Raw genomic sequence first — 18,436 nt, forward strand, 5'->3', positions numbered from 1 at the left:
TATGGTGTCCATGTGCAGGAAGGGCTGTAATGGTGTAGTACAGGGTGTCCATGTGCAGGAAGGGCTGTAATGGTGTAGTATAGGAGGTCCATGTGCAGGAAGGGCTGTAATGGTGTAGTATAGGAGGTCCATGTGCAGAAAGGGCTGTAATGGTGTAGTATAGGGGGTCCATGTGCAGGAAGGGCTGTAATGGTGTAGTACAGGGTGTCCATGTGCAGGAAGGGCTGTAATGGTGTAGTACAGGGTGTCCATGTGCAGGAAGGGCTGTAATGGTGTAGTACAGGGTGTCCATGTGCAGGAAGGGCTGTAATGGTGTAGTATAGGGGGTCCATGTGCAGGAAGGGCTGTAATGGTGTAGTATAGGGTGTCTATAGGCAGGAAAGGTTGTAATGGTGTAGTACAGGGTGTCCATGTGCAGGAAGGGGTGAAATGGTGTAGTATAGGGTGTCTATAGAGACAGGGAGGGTTGTAACGGTGTAGTATAGGGTGTCTATAGACAGGAAGGGTTGTAACGGTGTAGTATAGGATGTCTACATGCAGGAAGGGCTGTAACGGTGTAGTATAGGGTGTCTACATGCAGGAAGGGTTCTAACGGTGTAGTACAGGGTGTCCATGTGCAGGAAGGGCTGTAACGGTGTAGTATAGGATGTCTACATGCAGGAAGGGTTGTAACGGTGTAGTATAGGGTGTCTACATGCAGGAAGGGTTGTAACGGTGTAATATATGATGTCTACAAGCAGGAGGGTTTTAATGGTGTAGTATACAGAGTCTATAGACAGGAAGGTTTGTATTGGTGTAGTATAGGATGTCAATGGGCAGGAAGCGCTGTAATGGTGAAGTGCAGGGAGTCTATTGACCGGCAGGGTTGTAATAGTGTAGTATAGGGTGTCTATATGCAGGAAGGGTTGTAATGTGTAGTACAGGGAGTCTACATGCAGAAAAGGTGTTGTGGCGAAGTATAGGGTGTCCTTATAAACAGTAGGTAGGAGATGTCGTAGTATAATAATTGTGTCTAGCTGCAGAAAAGGCAGTAATTATAGTGTGTTTAAATGCAGGAAGGGTTGTCGGGGTTTAGTACACACTGTCTATATATAGGTAGTGGGAAGAAGAAGAAAGGACGCTGGACTGTTTCGGTCGAACGTATGGACAGTAGGAGCCGCACTATCACAACTGGATGATTTGTATTTTTCAGGTCTACCAATAAACCTGAAAAATACAAATCATCCAGTTGTGATAGTGCGGCTCCTACTGTCCATACGTTCGACCGAAACAGTCAAGCGTCCTTTCTTCAGTGTAGCACATGGGGATTATACGAGTGTAGTGATGTCACAGTGTAGCACATGGTGATTATACGAGCGTAGTGATGTCACAGTGTAGCACATGGGGATTATACGAGCGTAGTGATGTCACAGTGTAGCACATGGTGATTATACGAGTGTAGTGATGTCACAGTGTAGCACATGGGGATTATACGAGTCTAGTGATGTCACAGTGTAGCACATGGTGATTATACGAGTCTAGTGATGTCACAGTGTAGCACATGGGGATTATACGAGTCTAGTGATGTCACAGTGTAGCACATGGGGATTATACGAGCGTAGTGATGTCACAGTGTAGCACATGGGGATTATACGAGTGTAGTGATGTCACAGTGTAGCACATGGGGATTGTACGGGTGTAGTGATGTCACAGTGTAGCACATGGGGATTATACGAGTGTAGTGATGTCACGGTGTAGCACATGGGGATTATATGAGTGTAGTGATGTCACAGTGTAGCACATGGGGATTATATGAGCGTAGTGATGTCACAGTGTAGCACATGGGGATTATACGAGTGTAGTGATGTCACAGTGTAGCACATGGGGATTATACGAGTGTAGTGATGTCACAGTGTAGCACATGGGGATTGTACGGGTGTAGTGATGTCACAGTGTAGCACATGGGGATTATACGAGTGTAGTGATGTCACGGTGTAGCACATGGGGATTATATGAGCGTAGTGATGTCACAGTGTAGCACATGGGGATTATATGAGCGTAGTGATGTCACAGTGTAGCACATGGGGATTATACGAGTGTAGTGATGTCACAGTGTAGCACATGGGGATTATACGAGTGTAGTGATGTCACGGTGTAGCATACAGCTTACATTTGTCCCATGTGAGGCGTCTCGGTGTAGTACAGCGTGTACCAGAGGAGTACGGGGATATATTACTAATGACGAGGAGAGGCCGCACTAGAAAAGCCAGTAGGAGGAGGAGCGCTGATTTACCAGTAAGAGGGCCTGTTCCTGCAGAAGCTGCTGCTGGAGGATTTCTAACTGCCTCTGTTCTTCCTCTAACTTCTGTCTGATATATTCCTAGAGAAGGAGAGATGCAGAGAGAGCCAAGAGACAGCTGGGAGAGATCCAGAGAGAGCACAGGAAGGAGGGAGCACAGCCAGATTACACACAAACTTCCCCGCAACGCAGACATAGTGACCACATTGTGACCGACATGAGACATGAAGATACAGTCATCTCCAAATGTGACAGCGACAATACAGAAACACCTCTGTCACAGGGTGCAACATGGACCAGACAGGTGATTGAGTCCTCCCCAGCATGTGTGGCCCCCCCCCTGCAGACGTGAGGCATGTGTGGGGCCCCCCCCCCGCAGACGTGAGGCATGTGTGGCCCCCCCCCCCTGCAGACGTGAGGCATGTGTGGGCCCCGCCCCCTGCAGACGTGAGGCATGTGTGGGCCCCGCCCCCTGCAGACGTGAGGCATGTGTGGGCCCCGCCCCCTGCAGACGTGAGGCATGTGTGGGCCCCGCCCCCTGCAGACGTGAGGCATGTGTGGGCCCCGCCCCCTGCAGACGTGAGGCATGTGTGGGCCCCGCCCCCTGCAGACGTGAGGCATGTGTGGGGCCCCCCCCCTGCAGACGTGAGGCATGTGTGGGGCCCCCCCCCTGCAGACGTGAGGCATGTGTGGGGCCCCCCCCCCTGCAGACGTGAGGCATGTGTGGGGGCCCCCCCCCCTGCAGACGTGAGGCATGTGTGGGGGCCCCCCCCCCCTGCAGACGTGAGGCATGTGTGGGGGCCCCCCCCCCCTGCAGACGTAAGGCATGTGTGGGGGCCCCCCCCCTGCAGACGTGAGGCATGTGTGGGGGCCCCCCCCTGCAGACGTGAGGCATGTGTGGGGCCCCCCCCCCCTGCAGACGTGAGGCATGTGTGGGGGCCCCCCCCCCTGCAGACGTGAGGCATGTGTGGGCCCCCCCTCTGCAGACGTGAGGCATGTGTGGGCCCCCCTGCAGACATAAGGCATGTGTGGGCCCCCTCCCTGCAGACGCGAGGCATGTGTGGGGCGCCCCCTGCAGACGTGAGGCATGTGTGGCCCTCCTATACACACACACGAGACATGTATGGCCCTCCCCTGCATAGATGAGCCGTATCCATGCACGAGACATGTGTGGCTCTTCCCAGCATACATGAGGCACATGTGGCCTTCCCCACGCTGCGGCACATACCACCCTGAAGCAATACCCTTTATAATACATGTATGCCATGCTGCGGTGATGCCCTGCCCCATAACCCTGCAGCGTTTGCCTGACCTCGCCATCATGACCCTGAAAGACTAACCTGCTCCCTCTCGGCCATCCTCCTCTCTTCCTCCCGCCGGATGTCATCCCGCCTCCGCTGCTGCTCCTTCTCGTGTAGTTTCCTCTGCTCTCGCTCGCGGCGCTGCTGCTGTGATAGTAAAAGTGGAGAGAGAGACATTGTGATGAGACAGAAAAGAGGATGCTGCAGAGGCTAAGACCAAGGACAGGACTTTAAATGCTCCACCAAGGCATACTGGGAGTAGTAGTACCACCGAAGGCGAGAGCTGTTGGCCTAGGCTGGACCACAGTGACCACACCTGATCAGCCTCTGCCACCTACCTCCTCCACGCGCCTGCGTTCCTCCTTCTGCTCCTCTATGCGTCTCTGGCGCTCGTGCAGCAGCTGCTTGATGTGCGCCTCGGAGTCGTGGTGCTGGGGTCCCATCTGCTGTTGCTTCAGGGCTTCAGAGTTACTTTTGTTCTCCTGCTGTAGCCTCAGGAACTCGCGTCTGAGCGTGGACTCCCCCGGCACGTTCATGATGGAGCTGGAAAGACAAGATGTGGGATACTCGTGAGGCTAAATAAGAGGTCCTGTACTATCACGATGCCACCACAAGGTGGTGCCAGCGAGTCAATGTGAAAGGCTTACGTCCTTACCTGGGCTCGCCTTCCTCCACGTGGTTCTCCTCCTCATCCTCACTGCCACTGTATTCATATTCTGTCTCATCTGTATGATGGGGAGCATAGAACAGATCAGTGACTGAAAGAGGTTCTGCAGCAGCTGGGGTGTAGGATGAGCCATAATGTTAGCTCAGCACAGTAGGCGGTGTATGGTGTCACACTGGCGCCCACTTACCTTTCTCCACTCGCTTCTTGCGGGAGCGGTCAATGTGATCTTTGAGCTGGATCCTGACCTGCCTCTCGGTGGGCTGGTCCCTGATGAAGGGATACTTCAGGAGCTGCTCAGTGGGTGGACGGTTCGTGTAGTTCTTGATCAGACAGGTGTCAATGAACTCAATGAATTTTTTGGACCTAACGATGGATAATAAATGCATTTCATTCATTTGGGGTACAGCCTGCAGTGTAAAGAATTGTGCCTTTCATTCGGGTTACCATAGCTACAATCTCCTCTATACTAGACACATTATAACTGATGAGCAGGGTGGGGGGTTGGATAGCACGTAGTATGGTCATGTGACGGGCCGCTGCGCTGGCTGTTTATTTAGCGGGGGATTAATGAGCTCCGGTAATATTTCCCATGTGGCGGCATTACTCGGCTTTGTAGAGATTAGCGCAGTAATTAGACGCTCACCATTTCTTGGATTTCAGTTTCGGGGGAGGGTTCCTGGGGATGAGGAATAAAGCTCTCATCGGATGCATGTCGCACAGCGCTGGGGAGAGAGACAAGAAGAAGGAAATTAGTGATACACTGGAGGGAGGAAACAGCCGCAGGTACCGACCACCAACTAATGGCCAGAGGCCGAGGGTGCCGACCACCAACTAATGGCCAGAGGCCGAGGGTGCCGACCACCAACTAATGGCCAGAGGCCGAGGGTGCCGACCACCAACTAATGGCCAGAGGCCGAGGGTGCCGACCACCAACTAATGGCCAGAGGCCGAGGGTGCCGACCACCAACTAATGGCCAGAGGCCGAGGGTGCCGACCACCAACTAATGGCCAGAGGCCGAGGGTGCCGACCACCAACTAATGGCCAGAGGCCGAGGGTGCCGACCACCAACTAATGGCCAGAGGCCGAGGGTGCCGACCACCAACTAATGGCCAGAGGCCGAGGGTGCCGACCACCAACTAATGGCCAGAGGCCGAGGGTGCCGACCACCAACTAATGGCCAGAGGCCGAGGGTGCCGACCACCAACTAATGGCCAGAGGCCGAGGGTGCCGACCACCAACTAATGGCCAGAGGCCGAGGGTGCCGACCACCAACTAATGGCCAGAGGCCGAGGGTGCCGACCACCAACTAATGGCCAGAGGCCGAGGGTGCCGACCACCAACTAATGGCCAGAGGCCGAGGGTGCCGACCACCAACTAATGGCCAGAGGCCGAGGGTGCCGACCACCAACTAATGGCCAGAGGCCGAGGGTGCCGACCACCAACTAATGGCCAGAGGCCGAGGGTGCCGACCACCAACTAATGGCCAGAGGCCGAGGGTGCCGACCACCAACTAATGGCCAGAGGCCGAGGGTGCCGACCACCAACTAATGGCCAGAGGCCGAGGGTGCCGACCACCAACTAATGGCCAGAGGCCGAGGGTGCCGACAACCAACTAATGGCCAGAGGCCGAGGGTGCCGACAACCAACTAATCACCACTAGTGTACAAACACCACAATCATACTATGCCGATTCCTAGAACGCTGCAATAATAAAGATATAAAGGTGAACTGGAAAAAAACAGCTGAGACACATCTATACTGGAGAGTCCATCGTATCCATCACTCCACACTGATGGCATCGGAACGCCCCAATAATACACAGCACTTACTGCAAGACACCGACCGGGAATTATAATGAACTGTAATATAACAACTCACGTGGTGCACCTTCTGCCATCTCTATAGCGGTGATACCCAGAGACCAAATGTCACTCTGTAGAGAGAGAAAGAAAAGGTTAGATACATATAGAAGCAGCTATGAGTCTGCCCCTCCTCCTGCAGGGTGATACCTATAGAAGGAGCTATGAGTCTGCCCCTCCTCCTGCAGGGCGATACATATAGAAGGAGCTATGAGTCTGCTCCTCCTCCTGCAGGGTGATACATATAGAAGGAGCTATGAGTCTGCCCCTCCTCCTGCAGGGTGATACATATAGTAGGGAGCTATGAGTCTGCCCCTCCTCCTGCAGGGTGATACATATAGAAGGAGCTATGAGTCTGCCCCTCCTCCTGCAGGGTGATACATATAGAAGGAGCTATGAGTCTGCTCCTCCTCCTGCAGGGTGATACATATAGAAGGAGCTATGAGTCTGCCCCTCCTACTGCAGGGTGATATATATAGAAGGAGCTATGAGTCTGCTCCTCCTCCTGCAGGGTGATACATATAGAAGGAGCTATGAGTCTGCTCCTCCTCCTGCAGGGTGATACATATAGAAGGAGCTATGAGTCTGCTCCTCCTCCTGCAGGGTGATACATATAGAAGGAGCTATGAGTCTGCCCCTCCTCCTGCAGGGTGATACATATAGAAGGAGCTATGAGTCTGCCCCTCCTCCTGCAGGGTGATACATATAGAAGGTGCTATGAGTCTGCTCCTCCTCCTGCAGGGTGATACATATAGAAGGAGCTATGAGTCTGCTCCTCCTCCTGCAGGGTGATACATATAGAAGGAGCTATGAGTCTGCTCCTCCTCCTGCAGGGTGATACATATAGAAGGAGCTATGAGTCTGCCCCTCCTCCTACAGGGTGATACATATAGAAGGAGCTATGAGTCTGCTCCTCCTCCTGCAGGGTGATACATATAGAAGGAGCTATGAGTCTGCTCCTCCTCCTGCAGGGTGATACATATAGAAGGAGCTATGAGTCTGCTCCTCCTCCTGCAGGGTGATACATATAGAAGGAGCTATGAGTCTGCCCCTCCTCCTGCAGGGTGATACATATAGAAGGAGCTATGAGTCTGCTCCTCCTCCTGCAGGGTGATACATATAGAAGGAGCTATGAGTCTGCCCCTCCTCCTGCAGGGTGATACATATAGAAGGAGCTATGGGTCTGCTCCTCCTCCTGCAGGGTGATACATATAGAAGGAGCTATGAGTCTGCTCCTCCTCCTGCAGGGTGATACATATAGAAGGAGCTATGAGTACATTACACATGACCCGCTTTTACCCTGTAGTCATATGTTGCGTCTGGGTTTTCATCACAGGCGATGACCTCTGGCGCCATCCAGTAAGGTGTCCCGATGAAGGTGTTCCTCCTCCCCACTGTGCGGTCTAGTTGGGCGCTCACCCCAAAGTCAACTGATACATGAAGAGCGTGAGGAGACAAAAGAGAGAAAGTGGTAAGAAGCGGCACAGATGAGAAGGTGCTGGATACGAGGACGTGTCCTCACTCTACTCACCCAGCTTCACCTCGGCATTCTCCGTCAGAAGCACGTTCTGCCCTTTGATGTCTCGGTGGATGACCTTGTGAGCGTGAAGGTGGGCGAGGCCCTACAGAAAACACGAAGGGTTAACAGGGCAGCACATCTACTGCACAGAATACACTATACCATCAGGACTGCTCATACTGGTTCTAGTGACAAAGACTTCTAGAGGGTACAAGACCCTTACCTGTTCCCCATGACAATGCTCCCTGGCACCAAGTGCAGTCCATGAAGTGTAGGAACCAGCTCAGTGCCTGACCCAAATCTAATGCATTAGAGCCTGGCCTCATCAACCATCACCTCAACCCCAACCTGATCTATCATCTCAACCTCACCTCAACAAAAAATGTGAGCCCAACCTGATCGACCACCATCCAAAACCTCACCCAACATCAGAGGTCAGCCCGATCTGAACAACTTCCATCTCATTTGAGCCTGGCCTGATCACTCATTAACTAAACTTCACCCATCAACAAAACCTCATTAATTACCAAATGTGAGCCCAACACGATCACCCATCACCAGATATGAGCGTTGCCCGACCACCCAGCACCTCACACAAAACCAGAATGTGAGCTTGACCTCATCACCCATCACCTCAACCACCAGACTGAGAGCCTGACCTGATCACCCAACATCTCACCAATAAAACCAGATGTGAGCCTCACATGATCACCCAACACTAGATGCAAGCCCAACCTGATGACCCCTCACCAGAATGTGAGCCTGACCTGATCACCCATCATCTCACCCAACACTAGATGCAAGCCCAACCTGATCACCCCTCACCAGAATGTGAGCCTGACCTGATCACCCATCACCTCACCCAACACCAGACTGTAAGCCTTAGCGTACTTTCACACTTGCGGCAGGACGGATCCGACAGGCTGCTTACCCTGTCGGATCCGTCCTTCCGCTATTTCGTTGTGCTGCCGCTCTGTCCCCGATGACTATAATGGGGACGGGGGCAGAGCTCCGGCGCAGCACAGCAGTGCACGGCGAGAGGCCGCCGGACTAAAAGTCCTGCATGTCCGACTTTTTAGTCGGCGGTCTCTCACCGCGAACTGCGCCGGAGCTCCACCCCGTCCCCATTATAGTCAATGGGGACGGAGCGGCGGTCCGGCGAAATAGGGGAAGGATGGATCCGACAAGGTGAACAGCCTGTCGGATCCGTCCTGCCGCAAGTGTGAAAGTACCCTTACATGATCACCCCACCCAACACCAGATTTAAGCCTGACCTGATCACCAATCACCTCACCCAACACCAGATGTGAGCCTGACCTGATCACCCATCACCAGACTGTGAGAGCCTGACCTGATCACCCATCACCTCATCCAACACCAGACTGTGAGAGCCTGACCTGATCACCCATCACCTCATCCAACACCAGACTGTGAGCCTGACCTGATCACCCATCACCTCATCCAACACCAGACTGTGAGCCTGACCTGATCACCCATCACCTCATCCAACACCAGACTGTGAGCCTGACCTGATCACCCATCACCTCATCCAACACCAGACTGTGAGCCTGACCTGATCACCCATCACCTCATCCAACACCAGACTGTGAGTCTGACCTGATCACCCATCACCTCATCCAACACCAGACTGTGAGCCTGACCTGATCACCCATCACCTCATCCAACACCAGACTGTGAGCCTGACCTGATCACCCATCACCTCAGCCAACACCAGATGTGAGCCTGACCTGATCACCCATCTCCTCACCCAACACCAGACTGTGAGCCTGACCTGATCACCCATCACCTCACCCAACACCAGACTGTGAGCCTGACCTGATCACCCATCACCTCACCCAACACCAGACTGTGAGCCTGACCTGATCACCCATCTCCTCACCCAACACCAGACTGTGAGCCTTACATGATCACCCATCACCTCACCCAACACCAGATGTGAGCCTGACCTGATCACCTATCACCCCACCCAACACCAGATGTGAGCCTGACCTGATCACCCAACACCAGATGCGAGACTAGTTTGACAACCCACAGCACCACCACCCCTCTGAACACCAGACTGTAACAAAGGTCCATTATGGGAGACATTTAGAGGTACACAATTTTTGGCACATCCCCTCTAACAGACGAGTCCCTGTACATATTCAGCATGCCACACTCCACATAGATGTGATCATGAGGTAAGAATCCTCCCATCTGCAGGAACAAGGCGACAGGCGGATCCCCGGGAATCGTCCCCTCACCCGCAGGATTTCCCGGCAGATGTAGGCGATGCAGTCTTCCTTCAGAGCGTTCCCCTTGGTGTTTTTCACCAGATCGGTGACAGATCCCGCTCCACAGAACTCCATCACCAGCTGTCAGGAGACAGAGAGAAAACATAGTCAGTAATGACCTGGGAGAGGGCCGGACACTGTGCACACCTCCTCAGCATGGAATCCATTAACTACATGCATCATTATCGGCGATTATGCACACTGATTTAAAAAAAATATATTCTTAAAAGGAGTTTTCCAAGATTCTAATATATTCAGGTGAGCAGGGCTGAGCTGCAATACCAAGCACAGCCACTATACAACATATGGCGCTGTGCTTGGTAAGCTGTCAGAAGGCTTCGGTGCTCTCGGCAGTGGTCCGGAGTGTCGGACCCTAAACAATCAAATACTGACGATCATCAATATCAGAATCAGAGAAACCCCTTCAAAAAAATCATCCCTGGGTCCCCTTTCCCCCCTGTAGTCACATCTAGCCAACCCCTAGTCACACCCGGGCCTCATCGCCTGTCTCAAGTAGTCAACAGTGGGAGCTTTCACTTTCCCCAGTAGTCAGAACATTCTCCTCATTATCCCGAGTTGTCACTCCAGATCCCCCTTCTCATTTTCCCCGAGTTGTCACTCCAGATCCCCCCTTCTCATTCCCCCCCCCCCCGGTTGTCACTCCAGATCCCCCCTTCTCATTCCCCCCGCCCCCGGTTGTCACTCCAGATCCCTCCTTCTCATTCCCCCCGCCCCCGGTTGTCACTCCAGATCCCTCCTTCTCATTTTCCCCCCCAGTTGTCACTCCAGATCCCTCCTTCTCATTGCCCCCGCCCCGAGTTGTCACTCCAGATCTCTTCTTCTCATTTTCCCCGAGTTGTCACAGCAGAATATTTCACCCATTTGCTATAGTAATCACATCAGAGCCTTTCCTCTCATTTCTCCAGTAGTGACGGCATGGCCATCGTTCCACCTTATTCCACAGCAGACCCCCATCTTCCACTTAGTCACAGCAGGACCATCACGCATTTCCCCAGTAGCCATGGCGGAGCACTTCCCACAGTAATCACAGCAAAATCATTCTCACATTTTCCTAGAAATCAGAGTAGAGACCTTCCACTTTTTCCCCAGCAGTAACAGCAAAGTTTGTCTCATTCTCCCCTGTAGTCAAAGCGTTGTCCTTCTCGATTTCCCAAGTACTCTCTGCTAAGCATTTCTCGTATTTTCCTAGAAATCTGAGTAGAGACCTTGCACTTTTTCCCCGGCAGTAACAGCAGAGCTTGTCTAATTCTCCCTTGTAGTCAAAGCATAGTACTTTCCCATTTCTCAAGTACTCTCTGCTAAGCAAATCTCATATTTTCCTAGAAATCACAGTAGAGACTAGGGCTGCAGCTATCGACTATTTTAGTAATAAAGTATTCTACAGATTAATCTAACGATTAATAGAGTACTCTAATAAAAACTAAAATTAAAAGAACGTTTTTCTTTAGGCCCCTTTCACATGGGGGAGATTTCCGCGCGGGTGCAATGCGTGAGGTGAACGCATTGCACCCGCACTGAACCCGGCCCATTCACTTCAATAGGGCTGTGCAGATGAGCGGTGATTTTCACGCATCACTTGTGCGTTGCATGAAAATCGCAGCAAGCTCTATATTCTGCATTTTTCACGTAACGCAGGCCCCATAGAAACGAATGGGGCTGCGTGAAAATTGCATAGCATCCGCAAGCAATTGCGGATGTGGTGCGATTTTCATGCACGGTTGCTAAGATGATAGGATGAGCAACCCCATTAAAGTTGCGCTCATTACATCAAAGGTCCTTTTGCAGGTCCTCAAAGAAGAAAAACGACGCCGGCTGCGCGAACATGCGGATGAGGGGAGTTAATTTTTTATTTTTAACCCCTCATGCCACATTTTACTTAGCATCCTGTATTAAGGGAAAATAATATAATCTACAGAACACCTAACCCAAACCCGAAGTTCAGTGAAGAAGTCCGGATTCGGGTCTGGGTACCACATTCAGTTTTATTTCACGCGTGTGCAAAACGCATTGAACTCGCGCGGAAAAAACTGAGCAACACAACCGCAGTCAAAACGGACTGAAATTGCGTACGCACTCGCATGATTTTCCCTGATTGCAGATGCAACACATCCGGACACGCTCGTCTGCGAGGGGCCTTATAAAAACTCATTAGCTTTCCCGTGCCATCAGCTTCCCCCCCCCCCCCCCCCCCCCATGCCATCAGGCTCGCCCCCTCAGTGCCATATCACCAGCGAAATAAAATACTTACCTCTCCTGTAGGGGCGCCGCTCCACAGCTCGTCCATCTTCTTCTCCGCGCGCTGCACTGTTGTCCCGACGTCGCACAGCGTCAGGTCACAGTACACGTAAGCGCGCAATATGTCCTGACGATGTGTCAGGAGGACAATGCAGCACAGTGCGGGCCGGCGGGAGACCACGGAGCGGTGAGTAATAGCAAGCGCTTCACTCATGCTCCGTGGTCACGTGACGCAAACAAATCCTCGTTGCAAAAATTTTTGGTGTCGAGTTACTCGATACAATCGAGTAATGGTTTCATCTAGGAGTGGGCGATATGGCCTAAAATCTATATTGCGATATAATGTTAAGCATGTGCGATATACAGGGAGTGCAGAATTATTAGGCAAGTTGTATTTTTGAGGATTAATTTTATTATTGAACAACAACCATGTTCTCAATGAACCCAAAACACTCATTAATATCAAAGCTGAATATTTTTGGAAGTAGTTTTTAGTTTGTTTTCAGTTTTAGCTATTTTAGGGGGATGTGTGTGTGTGCAGGTGACTATTACTGTGCATAATTATTAGGCAACTTAACAAAAAACAAATATATACCCATTTCAATTATTTATTTTTACCAGTGAAACCAATATAACATCTCAACATTCACAAATATACATTTCTGACATTCAAAAACAAAACAAAAACAAAATCAGTGACCAATATAGCCACCTTTCTTTGCAAGGACACTCAAAAGCCTGCCATCCATGGATTCTGTCAGTGTTTTGATCTGTTCACCATCAACATTGCGTGCAGCAGCAACCACAGCCTCCCAGACACTGTTCAGAGAGGTGTACTGTTTTCCCTCCTTCTAAATCTCACATTTGATGATGGACCACAGGTTCTCAATGGGGTTCAGATCAGGTGAACAAGGAGGCCATGTCATTAGATTTTCTTCTTTTATACCCTTTCTTGCCAGCCACGCTGTGGAGTACTTGGACGCGTGTGATGGAGCATTGTCCTGCATGAAAATCATGTTTTTCTTGAAGGGTGCAGACTTCTTCCTGTACCACTGCTTGAAGAAGGTGTCTTCCAGAAACTGGCAGTAGGACTGGGAGTTGAGCTTGACTCCATCCTCAACCCGAAAAGGCCCCACAAGCTCATCTTTGATGATACCAGCCCAAACCAGTACTCCACCTCCACCTTGCTGGCGTCTGAGTCGGACTGGAGCTCTCTGTCCTTTACCAATCCAGCCACGGGCCCATCCATCTGGCCCATCAAGACTCACTCTCATTTCATCAGTCCATAAAACCTTAGAAAAATCAGTCTTGAGATATTTCTTGGCCCAGTCTTGACGTTTCAGCTTGTGTGTCTTGTTCAGTGGTGGTCGTCTTTCAGCCTTTCTTACCTTGGCCATGTCTCTGAGTATTGCACACCTTGTGCTTTTGGGCACTCCAGTGATGTTGCAGCTCTGAAATATGGCCAAACTGGTGGCAAGTGGCATCTTGGCAGCTGCACGCTTGACTTTTCTCAGTTCATGGGCAGTTATTTTGCGCCTTGGTTTTTCCACACGCTTCTTGCGACCCTGTTGACCATTTTGAATGAAACGCTTGATTGTTCGATGATCACGCTTCAGAAGCTTTGCAATTTTAAGAGTGCTGCATCCCTCTGCAAGATATCTCACTATTTTTGACTTTTCTGAGCCTGTCAAGTCCTTCTTTTGACCCATTTTGCCAAAGGAAAGGAAGTTGCCTAATAATTATGCACACCTGATATAGGGTGTTGATGTCATTAGACCACACCCCTTCTCATTACAGAGATGCACATCACCTAATATGCTTAATTGGTAGTAGGCTTTCGAGCCTATACAGCTTGGAGTAAGACAACATGCATAAAGAGGATGATGTGGTCAAAATACTCATTTGCCTAATAATTCTGCACGCAGTGTATATCGCGATATATTGTTTTCTATATTTGGGGGGGGGGGGGTGCTTAAACTTTTTTTTTTACTTTTTATTTAATAACCATTAGCCTCCTTAAGGGCTAGAACCCTTGTCATTTTCACCCTAATAGAGCTCTACCAGGGTGAATAGGACTTTACACTCTCCCTGCTGCCCTGTGCTTTGTGCACACAACAGCAGGGAGCTGACCATGGCAGCCAGCCTCTCATCCGCCCCCCCAGCCTCTCCCTCTCATCAGCCCCCTCTGGTAACTCAAACCCACACCCCCTCCCTCCCCAGTATTAATCATTGGTGGCAGTGGCCACAGGGTCCCCCCCCCATTGGTGGCAGTGGGCAGTTCCGATCGGAGTCCCAGCAGTGTAATGCTGGGGCTCCGATCGGTTACCATGGCAGCCAGGATGCTACTGAAGTCCTGGCTGCCATGGTATGTTAGTGAGCAGCATTATACGCACGTGCGCCGTGGCCGCCGGGCGCTCCTTCTTCTCATAGGTCTGTGCGGCACATTGCTAATGCTATAAGCATTAGCAATGCGCCACACAGACAGAAGAAGGAGCGACCAGCGGCCACGGCGCACGTGAGTATATTGCTGCTCACTAACATACCATGGCAGCCAGGACTTCAGTAGCATCCTGGCTGCCATGGTAACCGATCGGAGCCCCAGCATTACACTGCTGGGACTCCGATCGCAACTGCCACCAATGCAGAGACTGAAGAACATTCCCGGCACCCGACCTCTGACAGGACGCTGTGATCCGCGCGATTAACCCCTCAACTGAGGGGTTAATTGTGGCGGATCGCAGCGTGCAGTCATAGGGGCTGGGATATGGCCGGCACATGAACGCTATGTTGGTATTCAGGCATTCATTGGTGGCGCAGTGGCCACAGTCCCTCCCCTCCTCCTCCTACTCTGTTCTTATTGGTGGCCAGCGGCAGCCGCGCACAGTGGGGAGGGAGGGACTTCCTCCTTCTCCACTGTGCAGGCTCAGGAGAACATTGATCGCGCTCCCGGCACGCACTTTCACTACCGGTCATATCGCGGTCCGGCGATTTATAGGCGATATGCACAAAATCCATATCGTGGCACAAATTTATATTGCATGTCGCCTATATCGCCCACCCCTAGGAGAGACCCTCCACCGTTTCCCCTAGTAGTCAAAGCAGAGCTCGTATCATTCTCTCTAGCAGTCGAAGCATGGTCCTTACCCATTTCCCCAGAAGTCACAGCAGTGTCCTTCGTCTATTACCCTAGTTACCCATTACCCTAGTAGTCACAGCTGAGCCGCTCCCTAGTAGTCACAGGGGGGTGCTTCTCTTATTTTCTACAGAAGTAACAGCAATGCCAGTCCCTCACATTCATCAGCGGTCACACGTTCTACAGTAGTCACATATCAGATATTTCCCCCAGTAATCACAGCACAACTTGGACTCTATTCTCACCAGTAGTTCCAGCAGGGCCCTTCTCACATTTTCCCCAGTATGGTCACCAATTCCATATTAACCCAACACTCACAGATGTCCCACCTTTCCTCAGTTTTCCTTCAGCAGCCCCCTTCCTTCACACACTCCCACCAAGCACCCCCTACTGGTCAGACAAGACGCGTGCACAACAAGCTTCCTGCTCTGTGGTGGAAGAGCTGACATCTAACTGCAAAGTCTCACCCAGAGCTGGTCATCATTTCCAGGTGGGCTCTTCTTGATGAAGGCTCCATAATAGGTCGCAATGTTCCGATGGTGTGAATACTTCTTCAACATGTTAATCTCCTGCTTGATCTCCTCCTCTTCGTCCTAGAAAATACAAGCACAAAACACACACAATGCCGCCATACTGTCACCTTCTTTATCCAGAGGGAAAAGATACGGTATACGACAGGCGGTGACCCCCTATATTAGGAAGCACTACCAGAACGAGGCCTCACCTCAGTAACATCCATGACCTTGATGGCAGCGAGCTGACCCGTCTTGACATGACGACCCTGAAAAGAAAGAAAGGACGCTGGGTCACTCCATCAGCCCTAGAGAGGGTGCCAATACTTACATGGGGCACAGGGCAAACATGAGGAGAAACGCAGATGTCACCCTGCAGGAGGAGGAGCAGACTCATAGCTCCTTCTATATGTATCACCCTGCAGGAGGAGGGGCAGACTCATAGCTCCTTCTATATGTATCACCCTGCAGGAGGAGGAGCAGACTCATAGCTCCTTCTATATGTATCGCCCTGCAGGAGGAGGGGCAGACTCATAGCTCCTTCTATATGTATCACCCTGCAGGAGGAGGGGCAGACTCATAGCTCCTTCTATATGTATCACCCTGCAGGAGGAGGAGCAGACTCATAGCTCCTTCTATATGTATCACCCTGCAGGAGGAGGGGCAGACTCATAGCTCCTTCTATATGTATCACCCTGCAGGAGGAGGAGCAGACTCATAGCTCCTTCTATATGTATCACCCTGCAGGAGGAGGAGCAGACTCATAGCTCCTTCTATATGTATCACCCTGCAGGAGGAGGGGCAGACTCATAGCTCCTTCTATATGTATCACCCTGCAGGAGGAGGGGCAGACTCATAGCTCCTTCTATATGTATCACCCTGCAGGAGGAGGGGCAGACTCATAGCTCCTTCTATATGCATCACCCTACAGGAGGAGGAGCAGACTCATAGCTCCTTCTATATGTATCACCCTGTAGGGGGAATTTACAGACACTTGCAGTCACGCCCTCAGATGATATGTGCCCTCAGGTACTGTGTGGCACTTATTAGTGTGAGACTATGGATTTCTATGCTTTAACATTATTCTCTGTTGCTATGGGAATGAGTGTTACACTTATACTCCCCCGCTCATTCTCCTAATAACGCCCCCTCTGTTTCCATCTCCCTCACCCACCGTCCCCTCCTCTCCTTGTGCCGTCTGCTTACTCTGCATTTTCCTCTGTTTGCAGTTTCCAGGCTGGCACTGCCAATACAACAAGTGCTGACAACAGGCAGCTGAACCGAGATGAGGCCGGAGAACGTAGAGAGGAGTGAGAGGAAGGGAAGACGTAAGGAGACGGAACGATAGGAAGCAACGAGGAGTGGGGAGCGGAGGGCCAGCCAGACGTAGGGAGCAACAGGGAGTGGAAAGCCAGCCAGAAGTAGGGGCTGCAGGAGGGATCAAAAAGGAGTGGAGAGCCAGTCAAAAGTAGGAAGTGCAGGAGGTAGCAACGAGAAATGGGGAGCAGAGAGCCAACCAGACATAGGGAGCGCAGTAGGGAGCAACGAAGAGTGGGGAGCCGAGGGCCAGCGAGAAGTAAGGAACGACAAGGAGTGGGGAGCGGAGAGCCAGCGAGAAGTAAGGAACGACAAGGAGTGGGGAGCGGAGAGCCAGCGAGAAGTAAGGAACGACAAGGAGTGGGGAGCGGAGAGCCAGCGAGAAGTAAGGAACGACAAGGAGTGGGGAGCGGAGAGCCAGCGAGAAGTAAGGAACGACAAGGAGTGGGGAGCGGAGAGCCAGCGAGAAGTAAGGAACGACAAGGAGTGGGGAGCGGAGAGCCAGCGAGAAGTAAGGAACGACAAGGAGTGGGGAGCGGAGAGCCAGCGAGAAGTAAGGAACAACAAGGAGTGGGGAGCGGAGAGCCAGCGAGAAGTAAGGAACGACAAGGAGTGGGGAGCGGAGAGCCAGCGAGAAGTAAGGAACGACAAGGAGTGGGGAGCGGAGAGCCAGCGAGAAGTAAGGAACGACAAGGAGTGGGGAGCGGAGAGCCAGCGAGAAGTAAGGAACGACAAGGAGTGGGGAGCCGAGGGCCAGCGAGAAGTAATGGACAACAAGGAGTGGGGAGCGGAGAGCCAGCGAGAAGTAATGGACAACAAGGAGTGGGGAGCGGAGAGCCAGCGAGAAGCAGGGAACAACAAGGAGTGGGGAGCGGAGAGCCAGCGAGAAGCAGGGAACAACAAGGAGTGGGGAGCGGAGAGCCAGCGAGAAGCAGGGAACAACAAGGAGTGGGGAGCGGAGAGCCAGCGAGAAGCAGGGAACAACAAGGAGTGGGGAGCGGAGAGCCAGCGAGAAGCAGGGAACAACAAGGAGTGGGGAGCGGAGAGCAAGCGAGAAGTAAGGAACGACAAGGAGTGGGGAGCGGAGAGCCAGCGAGAAGTAAGGAAGTGTGGGAGGGAGAAAGGAACAAAAAGAGGTTCAGGAGGAGGCAGTGAGGAGTAGGGAATGGTGGGGCTGTAGACAGAAGTAACAGCCAGTGAGTAATAAGGTGCACATTGAGCAGCAGGGAGCAAAGGAGCAGAGATGAAAAAGTAGGGAGCGGCCGTTGTGCAGAGAGCAAGGGAAAGGAACGGGAAGAA

General features: G+C 51.9%; 1 protein-coding gene across 2 annotated transcripts in view; it reads right to left on the reverse strand.

Annotated features, from left to right (window-relative positions):
• MINK1 (misshapen like kinase 1) overlaps nt 1–18,436 on the reverse strand; it is a 60,398-nt gene that overhangs the window by 24,883 nt on the left and 17,079 nt on the right. Inside the window, exons 3-14 of one of the 2 annotated variants that reach the window (XM_040415249.1) lie at nt 16,033–16,089; nt 15,776–15,901; nt 9,890–10,000; nt 7,638–7,728; nt 7,406–7,536; nt 6,126–6,180; nt 4,890–4,968; nt 4,434–4,609; nt 4,235–4,304; nt 3,918–4,122; nt 3,619–3,726; nt 2,273–2,359 (exon numbers count right to left, since the gene is read on the reverse strand). In XM_040415249.1, the coding sequence (XP_040271183.1) occupies nt 2,273–2,359; nt 3,619–3,726; nt 3,918–4,122; nt 4,235–4,304; nt 4,434–4,609; nt 4,890–4,968; nt 6,126–6,180; nt 7,406–7,536; nt 7,638–7,728; nt 9,890–10,000; nt 15,776–15,901; nt 16,033–16,089 (1,296 nt within the window). The remainder of the gene's footprint in view (nt 1–2,272; nt 2,360–3,618; nt 3,727–3,917; nt 4,123–4,234; nt 4,305–4,433; nt 4,610–4,889; nt 4,969–6,125; nt 6,181–7,405; nt 7,537–7,637; nt 7,729–9,889; nt 10,001–15,775; nt 15,902–16,032; nt 16,090–18,436) is intronic. The other variant, XM_040415250.1, reaches the window with a different exon arrangement.

Source organism: Bufo bufo, chromosome 1 (genome assembly GCF_905171765.1).
Source record: "Bufo bufo chromosome 1, aBufBuf1.1, whole genome shotgun sequence".
In the NCBI taxonomy this organism is placed as follows: Eukaryota; Metazoa; Chordata; class Amphibia; order Anura; family Bufonidae; genus Bufo; species Bufo bufo.